General features: G+C 50.2%; 5 protein-coding genes across 5 annotated transcripts; 2 read left to right on the top strand and 3 right to left on the bottom strand.

Moving 5' to 3' along the window:
- Window positions 1–10,855: 10,855 nt before the first annotated feature.
- Window positions 10,856–11,326, bottom strand: MYCGRDRAFT_96868 (uncharacterized protein; the record flags this gene model as incomplete). Its single annotated transcript, XM_003848441.1, has 1 exon — window positions 10,856–11,326. The coding sequence occupies one exon, from the start codon at window positions 11,324–11,326 to the stop codon at window positions 10,856–10,858; it is 471 nt and encodes a 156-aa protein (XP_003848489.1).
- Window positions 11,327–13,550: 2,224 nt separating this feature from the next.
- MYCGRDRAFT_96867 (uncharacterized protein) lies at window positions 13,551–14,287 on the bottom strand (the record flags this gene model as incomplete). The annotated part of the gene is made up of 2 exons (XM_003848440.1): window positions 13,551–13,735; window positions 14,080–14,287. 2 exons carry the CDS (start codon window positions 14,285–14,287, stop codon window positions 13,551–13,553), a joined length of 393 nt encoding a protein of 130 aa, XP_003848488.1.
- A 329-nt stretch (window positions 14,288–14,616) lies between these two features.
- Window positions 14,617–15,579, top strand: MYCGRDRAFT_77151 (uncharacterized protein; the record flags this gene model as incomplete). The annotated part of the gene is made up of 1 exon (XM_003848442.1): window positions 14,617–15,579. One exon carries the CDS (start codon window positions 14,635–14,637, stop codon window positions 15,577–15,579), a length of 945 nt encoding a protein of 314 aa, XP_003848490.1.
- Window positions 15,580–15,852: 273 nt separating this feature from the next.
- MgBgl5 (putative beta-glucosidase) lies at window positions 15,853–17,771 on the top strand (the record flags this gene model as incomplete). The annotated part of the gene is made up of 2 exons (XM_003848443.1): window positions 15,853–17,579; window positions 17,639–17,771. 2 exons carry the CDS (start codon window positions 15,853–15,855, stop codon window positions 17,769–17,771), a joined length of 1,860 nt encoding a protein of 619 aa, XP_003848491.1.
- Window positions 17,772–18,096: 325 nt separating this feature from the next.
- Window positions 18,097–18,559, bottom strand: MYCGRDRAFT_96865 (uncharacterized protein; the record flags this gene model as incomplete). Its single annotated transcript, XM_003848439.1, has 2 exons — window positions 18,097–18,345; window positions 18,413–18,559. The coding sequence occupies 2 exons, from the start codon at window positions 18,557–18,559 to the stop codon at window positions 18,097–18,099; spliced, it is 396 nt and encodes a 131-aa protein (XP_003848487.1).
- Between the last annotated feature and the right edge of the window lie 4,145 nt (window positions 18,560–22,704).

Raw genomic sequence — 22,704 nt, 5'->3', positions numbered from 1 at the left:
CTAACCCTAACCCTAACCCTAACCCTAACCCTAACCCTAACCCTAACCCTAACCCTAACCCTAACCCTAACCCTAACCCTAACCCTAACCCTAACCCTAACCCTAACCCTAACCCTAACCCTAACCCTAACCCTAACCCTAACCCTAACCCTAAAGCCGGGAGCAAGGGCTTGGATGGGGCTTCAGTTCAGATCAGGTGCAAAGGTAGACTAGCCTATATAAACAAGTACAATGAACCCCTAACCCTAACCGGGAGCAAGGGCTTGGATGGGGCTCCAGTTCAGATCAGGTGCAAAGGTAGACTAGCCTATATAAACAAGTACAATGAACCCCTAACCCTAACCCTAACCCCACTCCAGCCGGGGAACAGACCGCTGAATAGAGCCGGCCTCTTACGCTGAGATACCTCCTCTGTGCCGATACTGTCACTCCGACGTGACCGCTTCCCACTCCCGCTCTGTAACCCTAAGAACCCGTGCCACTTCGCACTAAGCGGACGAAACGTGTCGACCGTCTTGTTACTTAAATGACAGATTACATCGAGCGGGACGCCGTAGCGGTTGGCGCCTATTTCCCCGCCTCTTCCGGCCGACATCTCGAGTGCATCCTCGTCCTCGTCCTCCTCGTCCTCTACTCCTTCGTCTATTCCCTCTTAATACCCTCGTGCGAACTCGGCACTAATGACCTCGCGCCCAACCGCAATCGCGACGTGCCGGTAGTTAAGCGTTGTAAGCCTTACGCCTATTCGCTGTTAACTCTCGCGGATCACGATGCGAGTTAGTTGCTCTGTTTCCTACGGACCCTTCTCGTTCGACTAGACATAATTACTCGCGCCGTTGCCTAGTACCGCGAGTATGAAGTACTCTAGCGTCGGCTGGACATATGCGAGATATATAACTATAAGCTGTCCGACTTGCTATAGTAAGAATTGTAGGATGACCTTTAGTTTGTCGAGCTGAGATTGCGACTTGTGATATCGAGTAACGATAACGACCTGGCCGTGGATGATGTAGACGTTCCGATCCCCTAACGTTGCATTGCGGAGATGTATAGACGTAATCTCGGTTCCTCGAGCCGGCTGTCTACCGTAGAGATAAACGCTAAGCAACAGCAGCTCTCGAAACCGATCGATCTCCTGTAAATACCAGCGGACGTTCTTAACTACCTAGTTACCTTTTAACTATAGCTTTACCTAGGACGGCCGATCCAGCACTCGACGAAGTAGCTACTTATGATGCGTCTGTAGCCCGTTGTCCGGATAATCTACAAACGAGTGTCCACGCTTCGTAAAAGTCATATTATTGCGGAGAGAGTTAAGCGCCACCTCGAACTGCTCGCCCTTCGTTGACAGCATAATCTCCTACAGCTTGTCCTCGGCTTCTTGTACGACGCCCTGCGCGAAGCTGCAGAAGCGACGTAGTTTAATCGGATTGCCCTTGTACGACAGAGTAAGCCGATCTTCCGACTAGAATGTTAACCCGGCGTTAACATAGTTCATTCCGAGAGACTTGCTATATGCTAACAAGCTAAGCATCTTACTTATCGGACTAAACAAACCGTCCGCGAGATACTCGTCTCGCACCTTATAGAAACGATCGTCGTTGGCCTTATCTTGCCGATCCCGCTCCCCTGACGGGAGTACGATCTCGACGCCTAACACACGCACGCAATACACTACACCAGCGAGCATGTATAAGTAGTCGTTCGCTTCCCGGAGCCGCCGGAGCTCCTCGTCGATACCGAGAACGGCGAGAAAGTGCATAAGAACACTCGTATGCGGGTCGGCGCGGAGCCTCTAGAAGATAAGCGACTAGTAGAATTGTAACAGTGCTTCTTGCTAAGCACCCTCGCTATATCTAGACCGAAGTGAGTTACGAAATGCTATAGCTAGCTCTCGTTGCCTCTCTCTCTACGGGAACAGAGCTCGTGCATCTCTTATTATATCGGTCGCTGTAACGGTCTCGCCTCTCCCGTGACTGCTATTCGATTAATTACTCTTACTTGGACCAGTGCGATTGCCCTTAGAATCGTCGTCCGTCTCGTCGCTGCTCTCGTCTCGTCGCCGGCTCTCGTATGCCTCCTCGCTTTCTATAACCCGAAGAGTGTAACACAGGAGTCGAGTCATATATCCGATATATCGCTGCTATAAATTATCGTTCTATAGTCGAGCTATTAGCCGTTAATCGGGCTCGTTCCGCTTGGCACTACGAAGCTAGCGTTGGACCTCGAGATCCAATGTTCGAAGCCTATTTACGCACTGCTCGATAAGTGCAATATTTACCTCTGCTGCGGCGCGAAGCATGTCTTCCTCTTTCCTAGGCAGCTAACTTGCATAACTAAGATAGCGCAAGTTGCAGCCTTTTAAGTGCTTAGCCTACTGCGTCCGCTTAAACCAAGCTAAGTTGTCCGTCTTCGAGATTGTCTCGTCGAGGAGCTCTATGTCTCTCGCCTACGCTTTACGCTTTGTGTCCTAATCCTGAAAGATACCTACTATCTCCGCTATTCGCTCTCCGGATTGTGCGGTTGTCTCCTGCGCTTCAATGTCGTTGTCGGATCCTTCCCCTCCACTATAATCGACGGTAAAGTACCTCTGTAAGCCCGATCAATTAAAGAATGTCTGTACCTACGTCTAATGCTAGTGCTCTCGCTCGCTCTTCGATGATCGCCAGCCGTAATCTTTGTTACAATGCTTGCGGATCTCGTTACGACTAATCGAGATACGGTCGCATTCGGGCTCTTCGCAGATATATGCTCGTAGCGGCGTGCCTAAACATCTAAAGGGCGCCTCGAGCGGCGGCAGGAGTAACACATCCTTCGGCTCTTTAATGTAACGATCTCCGAACAGCGTAGCGACCTCTCTTCTATTGTCCTTTAATCCTTTGTAAAACAATCGCAGATAATCTTCGATATTACAGACGGCGTAGCTGTGTACGCGGCAGACGACGACACTATACTCCGGTATCCAAACCAAATTGTTAAATGCATTATAAGTATCGATCTTCGGCAGTCGAACAACTTTGCGTCTTATTAAGTGTCCTCCTCTTTAACTCGTACTATCGGGTATTGCAGGAGATATATATTTGCGGGTGTCGGTTAGCGTTCGGATCCTAAATTACAACGTGCGGAACTGCGGCGAAATATCTTGATAACAACAGCTCTAATCGGTATATAAGTCTGAGGATAGTATTAACAAAGTGTTTCGTCCTATGCTCCTAATTTTCAGCGAGCATTTCGCAAAGTGCGATAAGTTATGCGAGCATAGGGGGGTAGGTATAGACGCAAAGCCGCGCTATACCGCCTCCGGACCTGGGGGCTGCAGAATTCTATTGCCCCCTTAGGATCCTATCTATTAGGGTTAATTAGCTGATATTAACCTACTCGATCTCTAGAGGAACGATGGACTATGCATCCGAGCTCGAGCCTTTACGAGAGGAAATAAATCGAGAACTTTAGCTTAAATCCGGGCTAAAACCTTTCTAAGAGAAACTGCTGAAACTATTATAAGAGAGACGCTAGGCTAAGAAACTAAGCTTAAATAGAAAGAGACTAAAATGGAAAACTTTTCGGACTACTAATGCCCTTACAAACTCGCAACCTCGTAACTACACTGTACTTAGACGAACCGAGGACCTCCGAACACCCTCGCAGCGATTTGCCCGTAAACTCGCAAAGCGAGACCTTGTCGTCTAAAACGCTAAGGCTACCCTTAAACTATAAGTAGCAGTCCTAACGACGAGGAGTCGCCTGCAGGAGCCTGCGCATCTTGTCTCTAGCACCTGGCTCGTCGAAGTAGCAACCCTTGCTACTATCCGTAAAGGTGGCGGCAAGTGCTTCCTTTTCCTGTATTAGAGCCTGCGTTACATACTATACGAGGAGGGCCCGGTTGGGGTCTTCGCGGATGTCGGCTTACTTCTTCGTGCCGTTCGCGATAGCTAGAATGCGTTACTAGACCGATTCGAGCAGAGTAAAGCTGTGCTACTGTACGAGCTAATCGAAGCTAGTGAACACAGGGCCGCGGAAGGTGCGCTACACGCCTACGTTCTCGAGCGCATCGCCTCGCTTAGTGGTCGGGTAGAGGAAGAGACTGAGGTAATAGTAGCCCGACTGCGGCTCCACCTTGGTGGAGCGACTATATACAACATCGAAGCCTATGAAGGTCCCGACGAACACGCTGTAAGTGTAGTTAGCTAGCAGTCGCGATCTGCGGAAGGAACACGTACAAGTTGCCGTACTACATCTTAGCGATAAAGCCCTAGTCGCCGACGTCCTTCTTCTACATAGTGTTGTACTACTCTTCTAGCGCGCCGCGTAGCGCTCGAATCTTCTACGAGCCGCCGTCACCGAGTTCGACATCGTCCGGATCGCTGCACTAGTCGTAGATGGAAGCGCGTGGAATGTAGTAGTCGTTAGCGATAGGCTACGCGGCGCGGTTCGGACCTAGCGGCTAGGTTAGCGACTACAAGGTCGGACCGGGAGGAAGGGCGTTCTGTGCTATAGTAGTAGCGGCGGTAATAAGGTGTAAGTAGTATATTAGTTCAAAGGTGGAGATAGAAGAGGAGGTGGAAGTTAGAAGTTCGAAGATAAGGGAGTAGAGCGAAGGAAGTAGAGGTAGATGTTAGTGGAAAGGAAAGGGTTAAAACAAAGGCAATAAGGGTCCTTTATAAGGCTGCGACCGGCGACGCACGGACGCATGAGCTAACAACGTGACAGCGTCGTTACGTTTGTGCCGCCTACTCGTGCCTTCGCGTAAGTAACAATTCATATACTAACACGACAATCGAATAATCGTCACTCTTCGGATAGTGTACAGGTGCGGCTAGCATCTAACCGATTACTAGCAAGAATGCTAACAAGAAGCGCACGTGCTCGCGCGGAGTTTCCGGTCGGCCTTAGCGCTAGCGCGGATTGTTAAGTGAATAACATGCCTATATGCAAACCTAGCACACGACGCTTTATGTTATTGCCTAGCCACAAGGCAAGTGAAGCATCGCTAACTAATTGCTACATTACCTACTAATCTAGGTAACATAACATAGCGATTGCTACATATGCAAGACAGCAATTACAAGCTACCGGCGATGACTAAGCTCGCATAGACAGGCACGTGTCGCAGGTTAGTGCCTCTGCACGGTTCCTTCCCTCGGGGCACAAAACAGCCCCTTAGAGCGGGCTCGATCCTTCTACCTTCTAACTACTACTACACCCTTCACCAACCGCTGCCTTTATCTAACTCCGACACTACTTAACCCAACCCTTTATTACTTATCTTTAGCTCCTCTACCCTCTATCTAACACGATAACTCTTCCGGCCGCGTGCTCGTCTCTGCACGGCTACTCCTTGCCTAGTACGAAGCCGTCGCCCGTGCGGAACCGCTTCGTGCATCTCTACTCGGCGGACGGCATAACGCTCGAGTTTCGCTCGACCAACGACGTACATCTACTTGTTATGTCTCACACTTCCGAAGAGGTATAAGGCACGGGTTAGTGCTCGTCAGTTTAAGAAACAAGTGTTCTTACAATAGATGCGAGTAAAGGCAGGAATTCTAATTAGTAAGATTAAATAATAAGTTGTACACGATGTTTAGAAGGAACATCGTTAAGGTCTATATACCTATTACTACAAGCGTTACTCTCTATGCTCTCCGCGCTCTCTCGGGATTAGGGAGAGCAGAGAGATTAAGCTGCTCTCTTATAATCTCTTGCTAAGCGGGAGATTAGAGGGATTACTAAGGGGAAGGGTCTCTCGTCTAATAAGGCCGAGGGCACCCTGGTTCTCCTACTGTTCGTGCATGCCCGTAACACTATCCCCCTTCTAGACTAGCTTCGTCCCGAAGCTTTATCTAGTACTACGTTCTTCTTTGTCTACTTTGTCGTCATTAGAATAACTTCTTGTCCTTTCCCTAACTGCAATCTGTCCGTCTATCTATCCCTATCGGCACACACTCTCCGTCGTCGCAAGAAGGCCGTCTAGATTTTCGAGGAAGGAGACACTACGATAAAGGCATGCAGCTCGTGCAAAGAGAAGGGCCGAGTTTGTCGGGTACACATCTCGTCGGGTCGGTATACGGAGTGCTAGTAGCACAATTTGAAAGGTTGTAACGCGAAGGTTACGGAAAGCGAGTAGAAACGCCTTGCTTCTGAGCGAAGCAGGCTTCTTCTTAAGCTAGACGCAGCAAAGGAGGCGCTAGCTACTACTTACGCGAAGGAAATGCGTCTTCGCAAGCAACTGGATGCTATAGATCGAAAGGTCGCCGAAGGTCGTGCTCTAGGGGACCGCGTGCTCGTAGAGGAGTATTCCGAGGAGCAGCCGGTTCCTAGCGATCCGTCCTCCGATCCGCCTCTTGCCTTGTCTCCTTAGACCTAGAGCGCTATAGGCGGTATAGAGGACGCCTTCTAGGACGGGCCTCTTCCTTCGTTCCTAGATACAAATAAAATTCCTACTAGAGGAAGTAGTAGTTTATAATAGTTCGTAATTCTTCCTATTCCGTTAAGGCAGTTAGTGCAGCTGGTTAACGTGTTTAACTAGCGTCCTAGGTTCGATTCCTGGTCTTAGTGTTCGATGTACTTCCACCTACAGCGTAGTTAGAAGTACATTACTTTTTGTAGAATTCTTCGAGGAGTTATCGACAGTTCGAGAGATTCTCTTTTAGCTCCTAGGTATTCTTAGAATCCGGGTATCCTTTCTATTTAACGAGGTATCGCTAACCTCTCCGTTGTAGGATATTCTCGACTTCGAATTCGTCTTCTTCTTAGACAGCGAAATAAAATGTTTCCTATAAGGGTATGTTTGGATCCGCTAGTTCGAGGAGTAATACGTAGAATACGAGTCGGTGCCTCCGCTACGCTCGACGAGAGTCTTTAGCTGCACCTAGTGCACTAACTTAATAGGCTGGACGGAACCCTCACCCGCTACACGACTACTTCCACCAAGTGCACCTTTATATAGGTCTGCTCTAGCGCTGCGATGCAGGCCTAAAACGCAGGATACATCCGCTTCCGAGACACCAAGCGCCGCGCCGAGTATGTCGCGCCCTTTGCCGAGCCGTACATCGTCTGCTTCTGGCGGAAGAACAGGACTATCCCGCATAGCTACTCGCCTCCCTAGGAGAAGCAGTTTTGGTTTCCGTAGCAGAGCTACACTAACTACCTCGCAGTCCGCTATTCCGCCCTATGCAGCTATTAGAAGCACTCGCATAAGGTCGTCGACGTCGTAAGTAGCGGCAAGGAGGAGATTATGCCTCGCGGTAGACGAGGACGGCTAGACGACGCCTACCCGCATAGTAATGCTATTGTTAGCTACATAGAGGCTCGGGACAAGACGGTATACTAGGTCCGTTACTCGCGGAGGAATCGGCTCGTCTACATTACGACATCCGAGCAAGTTTAGTTATGTATCTTCTCTACGAAGGCTTCTTAGGCGGGGGTTTTAGGCTGGAGTTTTGAGCTTTCCGTTAGTGATCTAATTGTAAGTACGGGGTGCTTGTATGCTAGGGTTAACCCAAATTGCGACGGACGGAACTGCGACCAAATATCTTAACAACTACGAGTCCGATTAATTCACGAGTTTGACGCTAGTATAGATAGGGTACTACGATATGTATTCCTAATTTTCAGCGAGTATTTCGCAATGTATAGTGAAATATATAAACATAGGGACTGCAGCTTAGGGCCTGTAGCCGCGAAGCCGCGCTATACCGTTTCCGGACCTGGGGGCTACAGAATTCTGTTGCCCCCAAGGGATCCTATCTGTTAGGCTCCTGTGTCTCGGGCTCGTCGATAACCGGTGTTATAGTGTGCCTTATCCCTACCCTCTCATCCTCGTCGGTAGCGCTACTACCTAAAGTAACTAACTAGTCGCTACGTATATCCGAAAAGTCGTCCTCGACGTAATCCTCTTCTTGCTCCTCTTCTTCCTCGTCTTCTTCTACGCAAGCGGTAAGCGACCGGTCGTCGAGGTCGGAAGGGTTAAGATCCTAATTTGTCTCGAATTCGTCGATAACCGGTAATAGAGGGCTAAGCTCCTAGTCCGACTCGAACTCGTTAATAACTGGTAACTCGAATTTGTTAATAACCGGTAGTAGAGGGTCGGGCTCCTAGGCTGTTTTAGATTCGTCGATAACTGGTAGTAGGGGCACGGCCTGCTAGTTAGCGCGGATACCTGTCGCTACAATGCCTCCAACGAGGGTGTTCCAGTCGGACTCGTCGACCGGTCTATGTAGTAGCGCTACGTACGAAGGAGGTTTAGGAGCGATTTTCCGAGGGCTCCTCCTAAGGATAGCTGTCTCTAGGGCGTCTTCTGCGAGCTCGGTCGGACGGTGCTGCTACTGCTGCGCCGCGCTTACTACGACGGATGGTCCTACGACGACAGATAGTCCGGCTGCGACCGGTGCCTGCGGTTGTAGGGTGTCTACAAGAGCATCCTATCGTCGCCGTACGCGAAGCTCTCGCTGAGTCTACGACCGATGTTCGCGGGTAGCAGCATCGAAGGCGGCTTGCAACTGCGGAGACTGGTAAACCGCTCGCCTAGGCATCGCTCCAAGCGACCTCTCGTAGGAGGGAATTAAGTAAGAACTAAAGCTATACTAGGAGTAGGGCGGTATGTAGGTGCGTCCTTGTCGTCTCGGTGTATTAGAAAAAGTGAGGGTGTAGACCCCGCGACCGGTAGACGAATCAGCGGTCGCGAAAGGCGGCTTCAGATCGCTGGACCAATTAGCGGTGCCGAAAGCCGGCTTCAGCTTGCGGAGACCGCCCAACCCCAACCCCAAACTGCCTTATAGTACCCTAACCCTAACAAACCGAGTATACCGTTCGACTCGTACGGGCTAGGGCTACACCTAGGTATAATAAAAAAATAGTATAAAAAAAGTATAATAGTATTACCCTAAGTAAAGCCTAGAGCTCCCCTATCTAAGTCGTATATATATACCCGAGGGTTTATATATACGCTTAGATAAAGCTATAACGCCTATCGGCGCGGAACCGTACGTAGAGTTTCCCCCTATACGGCCGTATAGGCACTAGTCCCTAAGTATACTAGGTAACGCGATAGTAGTAAACGAATTTACCTATCTCCCTAGGTTTTCCTATTCGGAAGCTTCTAGATATACGCTACGAGCCCTACTAGTAATATCCTAGGTTCTATATACCCTAGATACGCCCCCTTAATAATAGCTCCCTCCTAACGGGCGAGGTAACTACGTTAGCTAATCGCGTAGATTGTAGGAGGCGAATTTTTTTATAGTCTATATACCTTCATTTACCCCGCACCTAGCTAGCTTAGCTAGTAAGGCGCTACTTTCGGTAGAAATTGCACTACGTACAGCCTATTTGGATTCTAAAATACGTATCTCCCTCGTTACTATAGCTACTGCTCTAGTACCTTCACACCCCCTGGTGGAGGTACGTAGGGATTCATCCGTGGCTGCAAATCGGTATGTAGACGACAAACATGATGCTACGTCGATCACGCTCACTGACATTGGCATGCTTCATCAGTCCAATGTATGCACCAACGACAACCGTTACTGCGAGTACGACACCAACAACCCCAATCACAAGCTTTCTGCAAAGTGTTGGTAGATGGATGCGATCTCACCCACTTCTCGCGAATGCAGAACCTCTTACGAAGGAGGCAAAATGCATCAATCGTTCCGGACCCAGTGAAAGAAAATTACACAAGCACAAACCGACACGCACACCACATACTCAATCAGGCTCGGGCCACATTGCTTGGAAAGGTTTTCTTCCGACACTCCTGTCGGTTAGCCGCCAAGTGGATACGATCGACGGAATTTCGACTGATCGACCTCAGTTTACTTACTAATACAATCATTTTACCTCGACGATACTTGGCCTATGTTCTTGCTCTGTCCATCTTCGCCTTTGCGTTTCGAGCATTCTCCACTTGACTTACGTCCGCTTGCTACCTTTACGTCGGTGCTTGTCCTTGTCGCAATCATCGTTCACGCGATCATGCCCCAGTAGATCTTCTCCGCGAAGTTGCTGGTTCCTGTTATGCCGCTTCTAGCTTCTCGACGTCTTCCCTAGCTAGCTGCATTTGCTGCCGTCTTCGCACATCTCGCGGGAGGTCCGACATCTTCCCCGACTACATTCCGCAATTGGCTCGAAACTCGCGACCCTCAGCGCCCTTCTGCCTTTGCAGAGGCGACCTTGAATTCCAGCGACGTAGGGAAGCGTGCTTTGCGACGGCTCACGATCGATGGACCGCTGACATTGTGCGAGCCCAAGCTTTGCTTGTTTTGACATTGTGATTGTGGACAGGCATTGGAGAAAGTCAAACCTCGTAGCAGTTAGCATGTGGTCATGGCCAGAGTTTGGGACATGCGACGTCGACCAGTCAGATGAGAGTATGCCAAAGGTCTGAGCGCAGAACGGCGAGCTTGACCTTGAGCTCGACGGACGGAAAGACGCTCATGTCTCCAATCAATCTCACATCTACAGAGTCGCCACATTCGCTACGCGAACCACTGCTCCAGACACACGTATTAACACATATAGAAAAGGCAAATATGGTTCGAGCGGCGGGACGAATGTTGGCCGAGCTCGCTCAGGCGTAAAGAAACTACAATGGCCTGAACAAGGATATAGGAGTCGTCGGTGCGCTTGCCAAGTAGGACGTCGGCGATCGGAAGACAGAACAAACAGCGCGATATCACTAGAACACCGCTGACCAAAACCTCCGATATGCATTTATTGTCCTAACAATCTAATCCCAACGCCTGGTCCAATCGATGTCCTCCTCTTGCCCACCTTGTCCTCCGCCTGCTGCATAATTCCCACCCCCATCTACTCTCCCTCTCAAGTTCCGCTTCCAGAGATCTCGACTGGTCGTCGCCTAAGTGCCATCGTTGGTCAGGGTGATCAAGCTGTCCGGAGCGTAGCAGATCTGATGCCCATCGGCGGTGTTGCATGCGGGGGCCCGGATCGGTGTAAAAGCCCAACGCGTGGGAGTCTGCGGAGTCGCTTCTTGCCACATGTACAGCCTGTACTTGAAGGGTCCATCCTTTTCGGAGTACGAGAAGCTGAACGGAGACCCCGGGCCGCAACTGTACGTCGTCATCTCCTCAAAATTGGCAACCAGCTCTCCGGTGACCACGTCGTATTGCGTACAGTGGTAGACACCGCCGGACCCAGAAGTGGTAGCAGGATCGTACGGAGTGATGTCGAAAGACACCGAGGTAATGTCGTTGTCGAGCGACTTGGTCTCGGAGAAGTTCTCGATGTTGTAGGAGCTTCTGTCCGGAAGAGCGGCGATGGCTGAGCTGGCGAAGAATGCCAGAATGGAAGTGGCGATGATGGACTGCATGATGATGATCTTTCGGTGCTGTTGAGTGTTGGGTTGTCTTGGGTTTTGCGTCGGGCTTTCTGCTGTTGAAAGATGTTGCTGTGCTTTGGAGGAGTTGATGGATTGAGAGATGATACGAGTTCAGCAAGCAGCCCAAGAAGGCTTTATAACTTTTGGACGGGAGTGGTGGCAGTGCTTGCTGTGCGTTCACATGTCAGTCGACTCTTCGAGGAAACACGAACGGTGCGGTGGGCCATGTCCGCCGTTCCTTGCAGACGTACCCAAAAATGGAGTATCGAGAAAGAACATGTGGAAGATGGTCAGGTTCCCTCGAAAGCACTCGTATTCCGCAGCAAGTAGAGCTGTTCCGTCACTTCCGTGAGAGTCGATCCGGGTATCGCATGGTAGCACGCTATTGATAGAAACCTGCCGTTCGAGATGACGTGAATCCCAGGACTGTGAAGACGGATGATGTAAGGGCTCGACAGGGGCAGGTTCGTTGTTCTTGACAAGGATGTGGTCGATCTCGTGTCTCTACTGCACGGCCATGTCAGTGCACCGGCAGTCCCAAAATAGGCCTCGCTTTACGATCGAATCGCACAATGCTCCAGAGCGCTCTATGGCGTTCCCCGGTCATGATGAGAAAGTGGAAGAGAAATACTGAGCAGGTTGACAGGAACGCTGCCTCCAAGATTCAGCGGGCCTCGGTCAATTTGAGACGGCGATATACGTTCTGATCGCTGGTCAAAGGAACTTTCAAGGCAAGTCGAGCAGTTGTACAGCCCTGAGCCCTGGGCCTTCGTCCGGCAGTGCATACCTTCTTCCGACTCCGAGCTTCTGGGAATTTGCCATGAGTGAGAGTCGAGTGGAAGCTTCTCGTATCTTGTACGATTAGTTCTACACCGCGAACGTGTCAACGACAGATGTTATGCGGCTACATGCGGTCCTGTCGCTCATCTGAACAGTGCGAGCGATACGGCCAGATCTTTCAATATACAGATGGTGCGAAGCGACCCGAAAGCAACGGGTCAAAGTAGAGAATGAATGACGGTTGGTCAAACATTATCTCTTTGCTTCGACTGCCTACCGAAGACGATTGAAGCGCAGTTGAATCATTTCTCGCAGCATGGTCGGAAGCCTTGCGTGGTGCGTTGCCCAAAGCGCGAATGCGCCGCATGCAGTGCGACGAGCCAACATTGTCAGAATGATGAACTTCTCAACCCTCTCTGTCCTCCCCGTCAAACCCTCCGCTCATGCAGCTCACTGAAGTCAGCCAAGAGTCGACTGCGACCAGGGGCGCTGTTTACGTCGAAACTTCCATCGTCGCTATCTTTGGGCACGCATCGGCAAGATATCGATTCCTCCACAATGTCGTCGCTTTGAAATGTTGTCATGCTGATTGCCCGACAGAGAGCAACATCCGTTACAATAGTATCAAGCAATATCTCAACCGGGAGTCTGAGTCCAGAGATGCAAAGAACCCATGTGAGTTACATGACGGTCCTTTCCATGCGGTTCCAGGCTAGTGTCGAAGCAGAAGTCGCTGTGTACATGCTAGTCCATCGGCTCTACGCGGAGACTCGATGATGGGAACCGTGCTACCCGTGCCATCGTCGCCGCTCCTTCCGAATACAGTCCAACGATTGAACCAGCTGGAGCGCGGTTCCTGGCCAGCCATGTGAGCGCTCGTGATCTTCCCGCAAGTAGTGGGGCTATGTATATCCATCCCCAGGCAATCTGTTGGAGAAGGGAAAGTCCCTGCTCAAAGTCCGAGAAGTCCGCTCCCGCGTCTTGTGATGAAGTCATCTTGCTGGCTGCTAAGGATCAAGACCAACGGCACAGCCGGTCGGTACCTGGCCTTGCCTCACATCGGCTTCTGCGGATGCGCGGAATCATATCACCTACTCACAGCACCGCCTCGCGCATTGAGGACGTTTGAGAGACAGCTGCCCTCATCTTGCCCAACCCGATCCCGACAAGGGGTTCTCAAGATTCGGCATCGTGCGGATCGATGATAGGGATATTCCTAGGCACAGCATACCCGATCGTCAAATGCCTGCCGACGACAATAATAGCGCATCTGACATCTGGTCGAGCACGATGGGACGACATCCGGAGCGGCAGGCTGTCTGTCTCCACGATCCCGATTCTTCCAAGCAGGGAGTCAGCTTGATTGAAAGTGGTCTCGGTATTTTGCGGATCGACAACAAGGACGTTCCCCAGACACCGCATAGCCGATCGTCGGCTACCTGCGGATGGACATGGCAGTGCTTCCGGCATGATCTTGACATTGACGAGATTGGCGGTCGACGGGAGATACGATGGTGGGCATGATGTGCCTCTCCTCTCCAGCACGAGGATGGCTTTCCAATCCGCATGCGAGGGACGTGGCTGTCGACGACTCGATCCTATTGCCCGGGCATGCGGTTTCTGCAAAGGGACAGCAATTGCAGGTGAACAGCCACAGAAGATCCCTCGAGCTCGACCGTTGGGATGGTGCTTCAAGAGTGCGAGCGCGGATCCCTGGGCCGCTGCATGGTTCGCCAGTATGAGATCCGAGAGTTCTTCTCGGATCTGCTGTCATAGCTGCTTGTTCATGTTCTTCTCTCTTGTATCGGGCATCAACCAGATCTTCATTGGCACTACGGATGTGCTATCCCCCTCGGCGCGTGTTGTTGCAGTATATGCTGGAGGAGTGGGAATGTTCGGAGTGGTTCCACGCCGGAAAGAATCTGCAGCCAGGGCAAGATGTACAATTCAGACCGCTTTCGTACCTCTGGGACCACTCTTCTCTCTCGTCAGATAACACCTTCTCCTATCTGTACGTTTCCTCTTCTTCTCGTCATTATTCTCATTTCCGATCATGCTGTTGTCAGTCCCGGATGGCGCGAATGTCTGTTCGAAGGAGCTGTTGCTGCTTCCACGGCGATCTCTTGGATCGACACCGCCTTTGGCATTGTGCATGACATGAGACTTGTGCATGGCAGTGGCGAGCAGTCGAAATGGTGTCAGGGAGGCATCACGCCGGATGAGCTTCACAACTCACGAGGACGAGATGTTCTTCACAATTTGATGCAAAGGCCGATTGCACTGATCAAGAAGTCTTGTGTTGGCAGTTTATGCAACAGTCTTCGAGCACAACGACAGTGTTCAAGAGGGATTTCTAATCAGACGTTCCAGGGTCTTGCACAAAGACAACCCCGATTACTGATCGGCATGACGAATCTGTAGCATTTCCACGGTACATAACCTGCACAGGTCCTTAGGATGACCTCAAACCTCGCCTTCACATCACATTCCAGCCACCCAGCAGCACACACAACATCGAAATGGCTCCAACAATCCTCGTCGTCGGCGCGACCGGCAACACCGGGAAAGGTGTCATGGAGACTCTTCCACAATTGCTCAAGCAGCACAAGAGTCTATCCAACCATCGCATCCTGGCGCTCACCCGATCAAAAGACAGTCCGTCAGCGAAGAAGCTCGCAGCGCTGGACGGCGTCGAGCTGGCGGAGCAGAACTGGACCGAAATCACCGCCGACTGGCTTCGCAAGCACGAAGTCGTTCGCATCTTCATCGCATCCCACAACGAACCTTCCCAATTCGCTGAAGAAGGACAATTCCACGTTGAAGCACTGCATGCGGGCGTCAAATACGTCGTGCGCATCTCGACCACGGCTGCGAATGTCCAACCAAACTACCCTGCATACTATCCGAGAACGCATTGGGCTATCGAGCAGATGCTGAGCCAGCCAGAGTTCAAGAATATGCACTGGACCTCGCTGCAGCCAAATGTATTCTACTCGATCGTCTTGGGTCCGGCGGCGGAGTACATCAAAGAACATCGCAAGTCCGGCAAGTCAGGAAAGCTGTCCCTAATGCTGGACGCAAACACGCCTGTCGGAGTGATCGAAGCGTCGGAGATTGGCGTACTGGCCGCTCATCTGCTCGCTCAGGACGACACCAGCGCTTACAATCAAAAGCGGCTGGTCCTTAACGGGCCCAAAGACATTACGGGCGAAGAGATCGTAAAAATGGTCGAGTCGCACACTGGATCGAAGGTGGGCGACGTTGAGTACAGAGATGTGTCCTTTGTGCACTCTTGGGCGGACGGTCTGACATCGGGATCGAAGAATGTGATCCGCTCGATTTCACATGCTCCTGAGACTGCATGGGCGGGGAAGTGCAAAGCGGAAACGACAAGTCCGGAGGTCCTCGAGTTGGCAGCCCCGAAGATCACTGTCAAGGAGAGTCTGGCGCAGATGCTGCAGTGATGGACGGGAACGACTATTGTATTGGGACAGACCAGATGCTGTACCGTGAGTCCGGCCAACGAACACCTCGAGGCGGGGATTTCTCCACTACGACCCGGAATCTCCACTTTCCACCACGCTACATTGTTCACCCCGCACGCCAACAGCCACTCACGTGCCGTTTTTTCTTCGGGTTATTGAGTGCCGATGTCATTGCTTCTGCCAAAGTATTTCTCTTTCACGTCTCTCAAGCTGGCAGCGTTCCCCCCTTCATGCTCTTACCAGTAATTCAAGATGGCGTACATACTTGCCCTCTCAGGCGTCGTTGCCATTGCTTCAGCTCAACAGATATACATACCAGCGGAGGGACCAACAACGAGACCACAATGCCTTACTTCCTACCAGGCCCAGCCTACGTACGCATTCTCGGAATTTCAGTTCACCATGAACGAGACAGTGCGGACGGCAACGTCAATCCCACCAGCAACGACCATCAATTCTTACGGCCCACCACCAACGACATCATCCGGAGCCAGCTACACAACATGGGGAAACTGGAATCCCAATGCGACCACGACGGCGACCGACAGCGCCGATCCATACGGGCAAGCGGCGTGGACGTCTCTTTGGGAACTCGCAAACCCTCCAAACTTCACCGAGACAGGGATCTACTCGACGACTGTTTCGCCGACTCCGATCCCTTCCAGCGAGCTAGTCCTGCCTCCCAGAGACTACTTCGGTCCAGAAGACTGCTATAACTTCCCGGACGACTTCATGTTCGGTGTCAGCGGCTCTGCCTCTCAGATCGAAGGTGCGACTGCAAGTGAGGGCAAAGGCCCGACACTCATGGACCTTTTCATCAAGACAGATCGAGCAAAGGACTACGTGACGAACGAGAACTACTACCTGTACAAACAAGACATCGAGCGACTAGCAGCGATGGGCGTAAAGTACTACTCCTTCAGCATTCCCTGGAGCCGAATCCTGCCATTCGCTCTGCCCGGCACTCCAATCAATCAACAAGCAATCGACCACTACGACGATTTGATCAACTTTGTTCTCGAAAAAGGAATGCTTCCAACTGTCACTTTACTCCACTTCGACACGCCATTCCAATTCTTCGCCGGGAATCTCTCCGCCATCGGCGTCAAAGCGCCGGGTTCAATCGGCTATAGCAACGGAGGCTACCAAAACTCAACCTTCGAAGACGCCTTTGTCAACTACGCCAAAATCGCCATGAGCCAATGGAGCGACCGCGTACCCATCTGGTTCACCTACAACGAGCCTCTTCTCTACGCCACCAACGGCGTAGCAATCAATAACGTCATCAAATCGCACGCTCGAGTTTACCACTGGTACAATGAAGAACTCAGAGGAGCCGGTCAAATCGCAATGAAATTCAACGACAACTTCGGCGTGCCCCGCGATCCCTACTCCTCAGTGGACATCTTTGCAGCAAACTGGTTCAACTCCTTCCAAATCGGTACCTTCTGTAACCCCATCAACCTCGGAATCGACTACCCCGACAGCTTCAAAGAAACCGTCCCCGACTACGTCCCACTCTCAGCCGAGGACTTGGCCTACATCAACGGCACATCCGACTTCATCGGCATAGACCCCTACACCGCCACCGTCGTGACACCCCCCGACCACGCCACAATCGCCAGCATCAAGTCCTGCGCCGCCAACACTTCTTCGCCCTTCTTCCCGTACTGCGTCAACCAAACCACCACCAACATCTACGGCTGGGACATCGGGTACCGCTCCCAGTCCTACGTGTACACGACCCCTCGCTATCTCCGCGCATACCTGAACTACCTCTGGAACACCTTCCGCTCCCCCATCGCCATCACCGAATTCGGATTCCCGGTATTCGGAGAGTCGCAGAAGGACTTGGTGGATCAGCTGTTCGACACGCCGAGGTCGGTGTACTATTTGTCGTTCATGTCGGAGGTGTTGAAGAGTATTTGGGAGGATCGGGTGCATGTTGTGGGGGCTTTTGCGTGGTCGTTTATGGACAAGTGAGTTCATTGCTCGTTCTGTTCTCTTGGGTGAAGCTTCACTGACAGACGTTCGCTAGCTGGGAGTTCGGAGATTACGAGCAGCAATTTGGTATTCAGACTGTGAATAGGACAACGCAGACGAGGCGATATAAGAAGAGCTTTTTCGATCTGGTGGACTTTATGAAAGCGAGGATGCCGAATGCCGCATGAACGATACATGATTGAGTATTGAAGGAGCACAAGTCACGACGGCAGTATAGTCATCCCAGCCCACGAGGGGCATCGGGTGCCGTCGTCTGCAACGCCCTGCATTGACAGCTTCCAGGATGATCTCAATGCGGAAGTATCGGACAACACTTCTCCGAGATCCGAAGGACTGCTGTTTACATGAAAGCTTGGTTCAGGTTTCCAAGTCGAGCTACATTTATAGCCTACAAAGTGCTCGAGAAACACCTAAAGGCTGTCTCCAAGTGACCGGTCTCTGCAACTTCCCCGTTGCAAAAAGATCTGGTCGAAAATTGCTTTGCGAGTCTTCTCACGTCTGCGAGGCCACAGAAGGCCCATCACTGCTCTCTCTCGCCAAGTTCCGAACGCTTCGCGCGTCGTCAGGTTCGAAAACGCAAGCGATATGACCAGTTCCCACTTTCTTGTCGAAACCTGGCACGTAGCATTCGACGCCGCTGTCCGACCAGCCATGGAAATGATACTCGTTGGGGAAGGCCGGGTACTCATAGTTCGGGTAGTCATAACAAGCGACGTCCGCCTCCGTTGGTTTGCCAATAGCCTATGGCCAAGTTAGTATACAGGGAAGCGGAGACGAGACGACGTGGCCCGGCGGAGAGGGTACTTACGCAGATACCAAGCAGGCCCGCATTGTAACAGTCGGCTGCCGAGTAGAATATCACATTCGAGTTGGCGCAGATGTGCGTGTGCGTTACCCATCCCTGAGCGAGTGGTGCAAGAAGGCCAAGAGCCGTGCCGATGATGTGGAGCTTCATCTTGTTCGAGGCGCGGTACGGTATAGGGAGTGCTGAGGCGGTGTCGAGAGCGTTGGAACAGGATGGAGAGTGTTGAAACGATGTCGGAAAAGTTGGGTTGTTCTGTCGTGGGCAATGGGGTGTTGAGAATGGCACCATCTGAAAGGTGATGGCGAAATGGGGACATATGTACTCTGCGGGTTACACATCCGCCATGTTCCCCAGCGTTCGACTGCATCTACATCCGTCCCTTGGTGTCCGGCTTGAAGTTCGGGGTCAGTTCAAAAGTACGCCAGACGAATCTAGACTGCCTCTACCTAGACAATTTACCAAATCTGCCATGATTATGCCGAGATCTCTGGCGTTGTCTCACCGCATGGACCAAGAGTTCTACAGGAAAGAACTACGGTTCCTTCTCGACCTTGCAGCTGTTCGGTAGGACATGTTTCAGCGTACATTCTTGAGGTTTCCCACAGCCTTTGTCATTCGTGGAAAACTGCACCTATCACCCCCGTGGGCGTGTGTATGGACCTCAATCGACTCTTTGCTAGTAAGCTGAACAACACACGTCTTGACTAGACCATGATGTCGACTTTGGATACTAGAACAACGGACTCTTCAGACCGTACATGCTGGCGGACCCGACCTGAGGTCGATGGCCGATGTTTAAGCGAATGCGCCACTCGAGGCATAAGAATGCTCTCACACAGCAAGTCGCTACGCCTGGCCTAGCTGCATAGCCGCCCTACACACCTTGTCGAGAGCTGGAGTAACGTGTGCAAGGGGCAAGTTGAAATGCCCCGATGTTGGCAGCGCCCGGCGTTAAACCGTAAATGGAAGTGCTTTATAGCAGCTAACTACTGCGGGACTCTCCCGTGATGGCGCACCATTCGTGAGTTACTGCCACTACCTCTATTTTGCGAATTAGATGTTTAGACCTTTAATGATCTAGCTATATATAGCCCTTAATTAATATATACGCTACTACTAGTAATACCGTTATTATGCTCGTCGTCGCTATCGCTAAGGAGTCGTCTACTATAGAATCCGTTACCCTTACGCTATCGCCCTTACGCTATCGCCCTTATTACGAATATACGCCTCTACGAATATACGAATATACGCCCTTAGCGCTCGCCGGTAATCTTAGCGTAATCCTACCGCTATACTACGTCTACGGCCTAATTACGACTACCTTCGCGAGGAGATTAAAGTCCTACTATACGTCTTAGGACTAAGCTACGAGGCTATAAGAGTATAGCTAAGAGAGTAAAAGTAGGTAGATATATCCCTTAGAACTTTAAGGCGACAACTAGTAACTTACCGTATTATAATAAGGCCTCGGAGGCCTAATCTCGGTAAGAATAATAAGGAGCGCCTACGTACGAGGGTTAAGTACCTATTCTAGGAAACGGATAAGAAGGATAATATATACTATAAGATCCTATAGCTAGATAGGTTTAAGCTCTCGAAGTAGTAGTTCGTTTAATTAAGGAAGAGTATAGGTTTCTACTATAGGATCCCTAAGGATAATTAGCCGATATATAATAAGATTATTAAGAGCGTATTAGTCGGAGTTATTAAGGGTAGAGCGCTAGAAGATTACGGATACCGTAGTCTCGTAAGGGAGATATAGAAGGAGTTTAGACTAATTAGAAGGTTCGCGATCTCGGGCTCCTAGTAAAGCTCTCGGTGCTAATCCGTATATATAGGAACCGGATCTATAGTATCGCCTACTAAATAAACTCGGCGCCGTTCAAGTACGTCGTATTAGTAAGAGAGTTAAGGTCCGCTCTTACCTTCTAAAGGCTAAGGGCCCGGATTATATATAGTCTATAGATATATACTATAAGCTAGAGCTGTTTAGTATATAGTTCTACTACTATATTAACGTATATTTACGTAAGATTATATAGGCGTACGTCGGCACTATAGCTAAGACGAAGTTCTCGGTATTCTATTAGTATCTCGGTATAGTCGAATCCCTTAGGAAGACGCCGTAGGTAAGCTACGATCTTAGTATACTTCTTAGTGCATCTCTCGACGCTATCGCTAACCTTAATATATAGATTATACGTACTAACTATAGCGTAGAAACTCCGATAATAGCTAACGCTTATCTATACTTCCGCGAGTATTAAGAAGGGTACTAACTCCGCTTTAATAAGGGCTTCTAGTATATAACTAGTAAGGGCAATAATACTATTAAACGTTTCTAGGGTCTTAGAGTAATAGCGGCGTTTAATAGATAGCGTAACTTCTTTATTAAGCTCCGTAATAAGCGTCTATATAACGAGGATTAAAAGGCTAACCGTATAGCGTTCCTCGCTATCTACCTACCTATTATCCGATATACCGTATAGATATTCGTCCTTACTTATAATCGCTACCGCATTCGTAAGTACCCTAAGATCCCTAAGTATATTAATAGTATACCGAACATCCTCTACGACTATCTAGAGCTAAAGGGTACCGAGCCGTATAGTATCGACCTCGACGTTACGTATCCGTAGATATAAGAAATAATCGACCGGAAGGACGAGTTTAGTAAGATACCGATCTACCGAGATCTCTACTTAGATCTACCTAAGATATAACCTATTAGGTAATGTAAGGGACTAGCGCCCTTTCTATAATACGTAGCGTAACCCCGTACTTTATCTTAGTAGCCTACATCCTTTTCTACGCTTACCGCGAGGTTTTAGGCTACTTCCTTATCGAACTTGCTATATCTAATATAGACTCTAAACTCTCGTATATATATTGTTTACCCGTAACATTAAGTTCGATCTACTCGATATAACTCCTTCTATAAGCGACATAATAGATAACGGCGTAAATCCTTCGGGATCCGGTAACGTTAATCCGGAGGAGCTAAGTATACCCGATCTATAAACGTTCCTTTAGTAACTATATATACGTTAATATATAATATAGGTAGAGCTAGAACATTAGCGGAACGCTATCGATCGGGCGGAAGCCGAGCGGAATGTACCGTAGCCGGTAGCCGAGACTAGAGGAGCCCTAGTAGATCTAGCGGCCCCTTCTATAAACGACCTAATTCGAGTACTAACTTAGGCGATCTCTAGTCGACCGGCCGCGGGCGACGACTTAAAACCCTCGGGCCCTAAGGGTTAGAAGCCGGTAGCCTAGGACGGGAAGTCGAGTACTTTCCGAGACTATCTACTACGGCTAAGAAGCTCCTTTCGAGTACGTGCCGGCCTTAAACTAACGCTCCCCGACCCGTACTACTAGGACGCTATCTACGACACCCTTCCTTATAAGGAGAGATCTCGTATACGTTATTTCTAGGAGTCGGGAGGAGCGAACGAAGTACGGGACCCCGAGGCTTTCTTTACGCGACTCGAAGAGGTCTTCGGCGATAGTAGAGAGGCCTTAAACGTACTAGAAGAGCTTATAAACCTCCGGTATAAACTTAGTTAGCTATAGTACGACTACTAGCTAAGATTTAACGATCTCCTACTTAGTACCGGCGGAGCGAGCTAGAAAGACGAGGTCTAGATTAGATACCTAAAATATACCTTTTCGAACCCCGTAAAGACATATACTACCTCTATCGCAAACATTAAGGACTATAATAATTATACGGAGGAGGTCGAGCGGGTAATAACTAATCTAGAGGCTACTAACTAGTTTAAGGCTACTAATAAAAAGTAGAAAGAGAAGAACAAGGACACCGTTTCTTCTATACTAGTAACCGCGCGCCCTTAGGGTAGGAGCACCTCGAGAGTATAGGTAGACGCCGATAGAGATACTATTATAACCCCGGCCTAGACGAGCGGGAATCGCTTAAGAAGCTAAGGAAGTAGGAATAGTTACGCTAGAGGGAAGTAGAGAGTAAAGTAGGTCGACGACGTAGAAAGAGAGCGACGCCGATAGAAGAGACTCTACTTCCGCTATAGAGCGGACGGACACCGTATACGCGAATGTCCCTACGCCGTAGTAACGCTACCCGCTAGAATAAACGCGGTCCGCGCGGGACCGGTTCTAGAGGATAATAAAGAGGAGTCGGATTCCGTAGAGACGGGAAAAGACTAACTCCTTCCCGAAGTACTAGGGTAGGAGACGGTGTAGCCGTAGTAATAATAGTAGGCTAGGAGGCGTTTAAGAGTAAGATAAACGGTACCCTAATCTATAGCGACGTA

Source organism: Zymoseptoria tritici, chromosome 11 (assembly GCF_000219625.1).
Source record: "Zymoseptoria tritici IPO323 chromosome 11, whole genome shotgun sequence".
Taxonomy (NCBI): domain Eukaryota; kingdom Fungi; phylum Ascomycota; class Dothideomycetes; order Mycosphaerellales; family Mycosphaerellaceae; genus Zymoseptoria; species Zymoseptoria tritici.
This window is presented reverse-complemented; position numbering and strand designations above follow the sequence as displayed.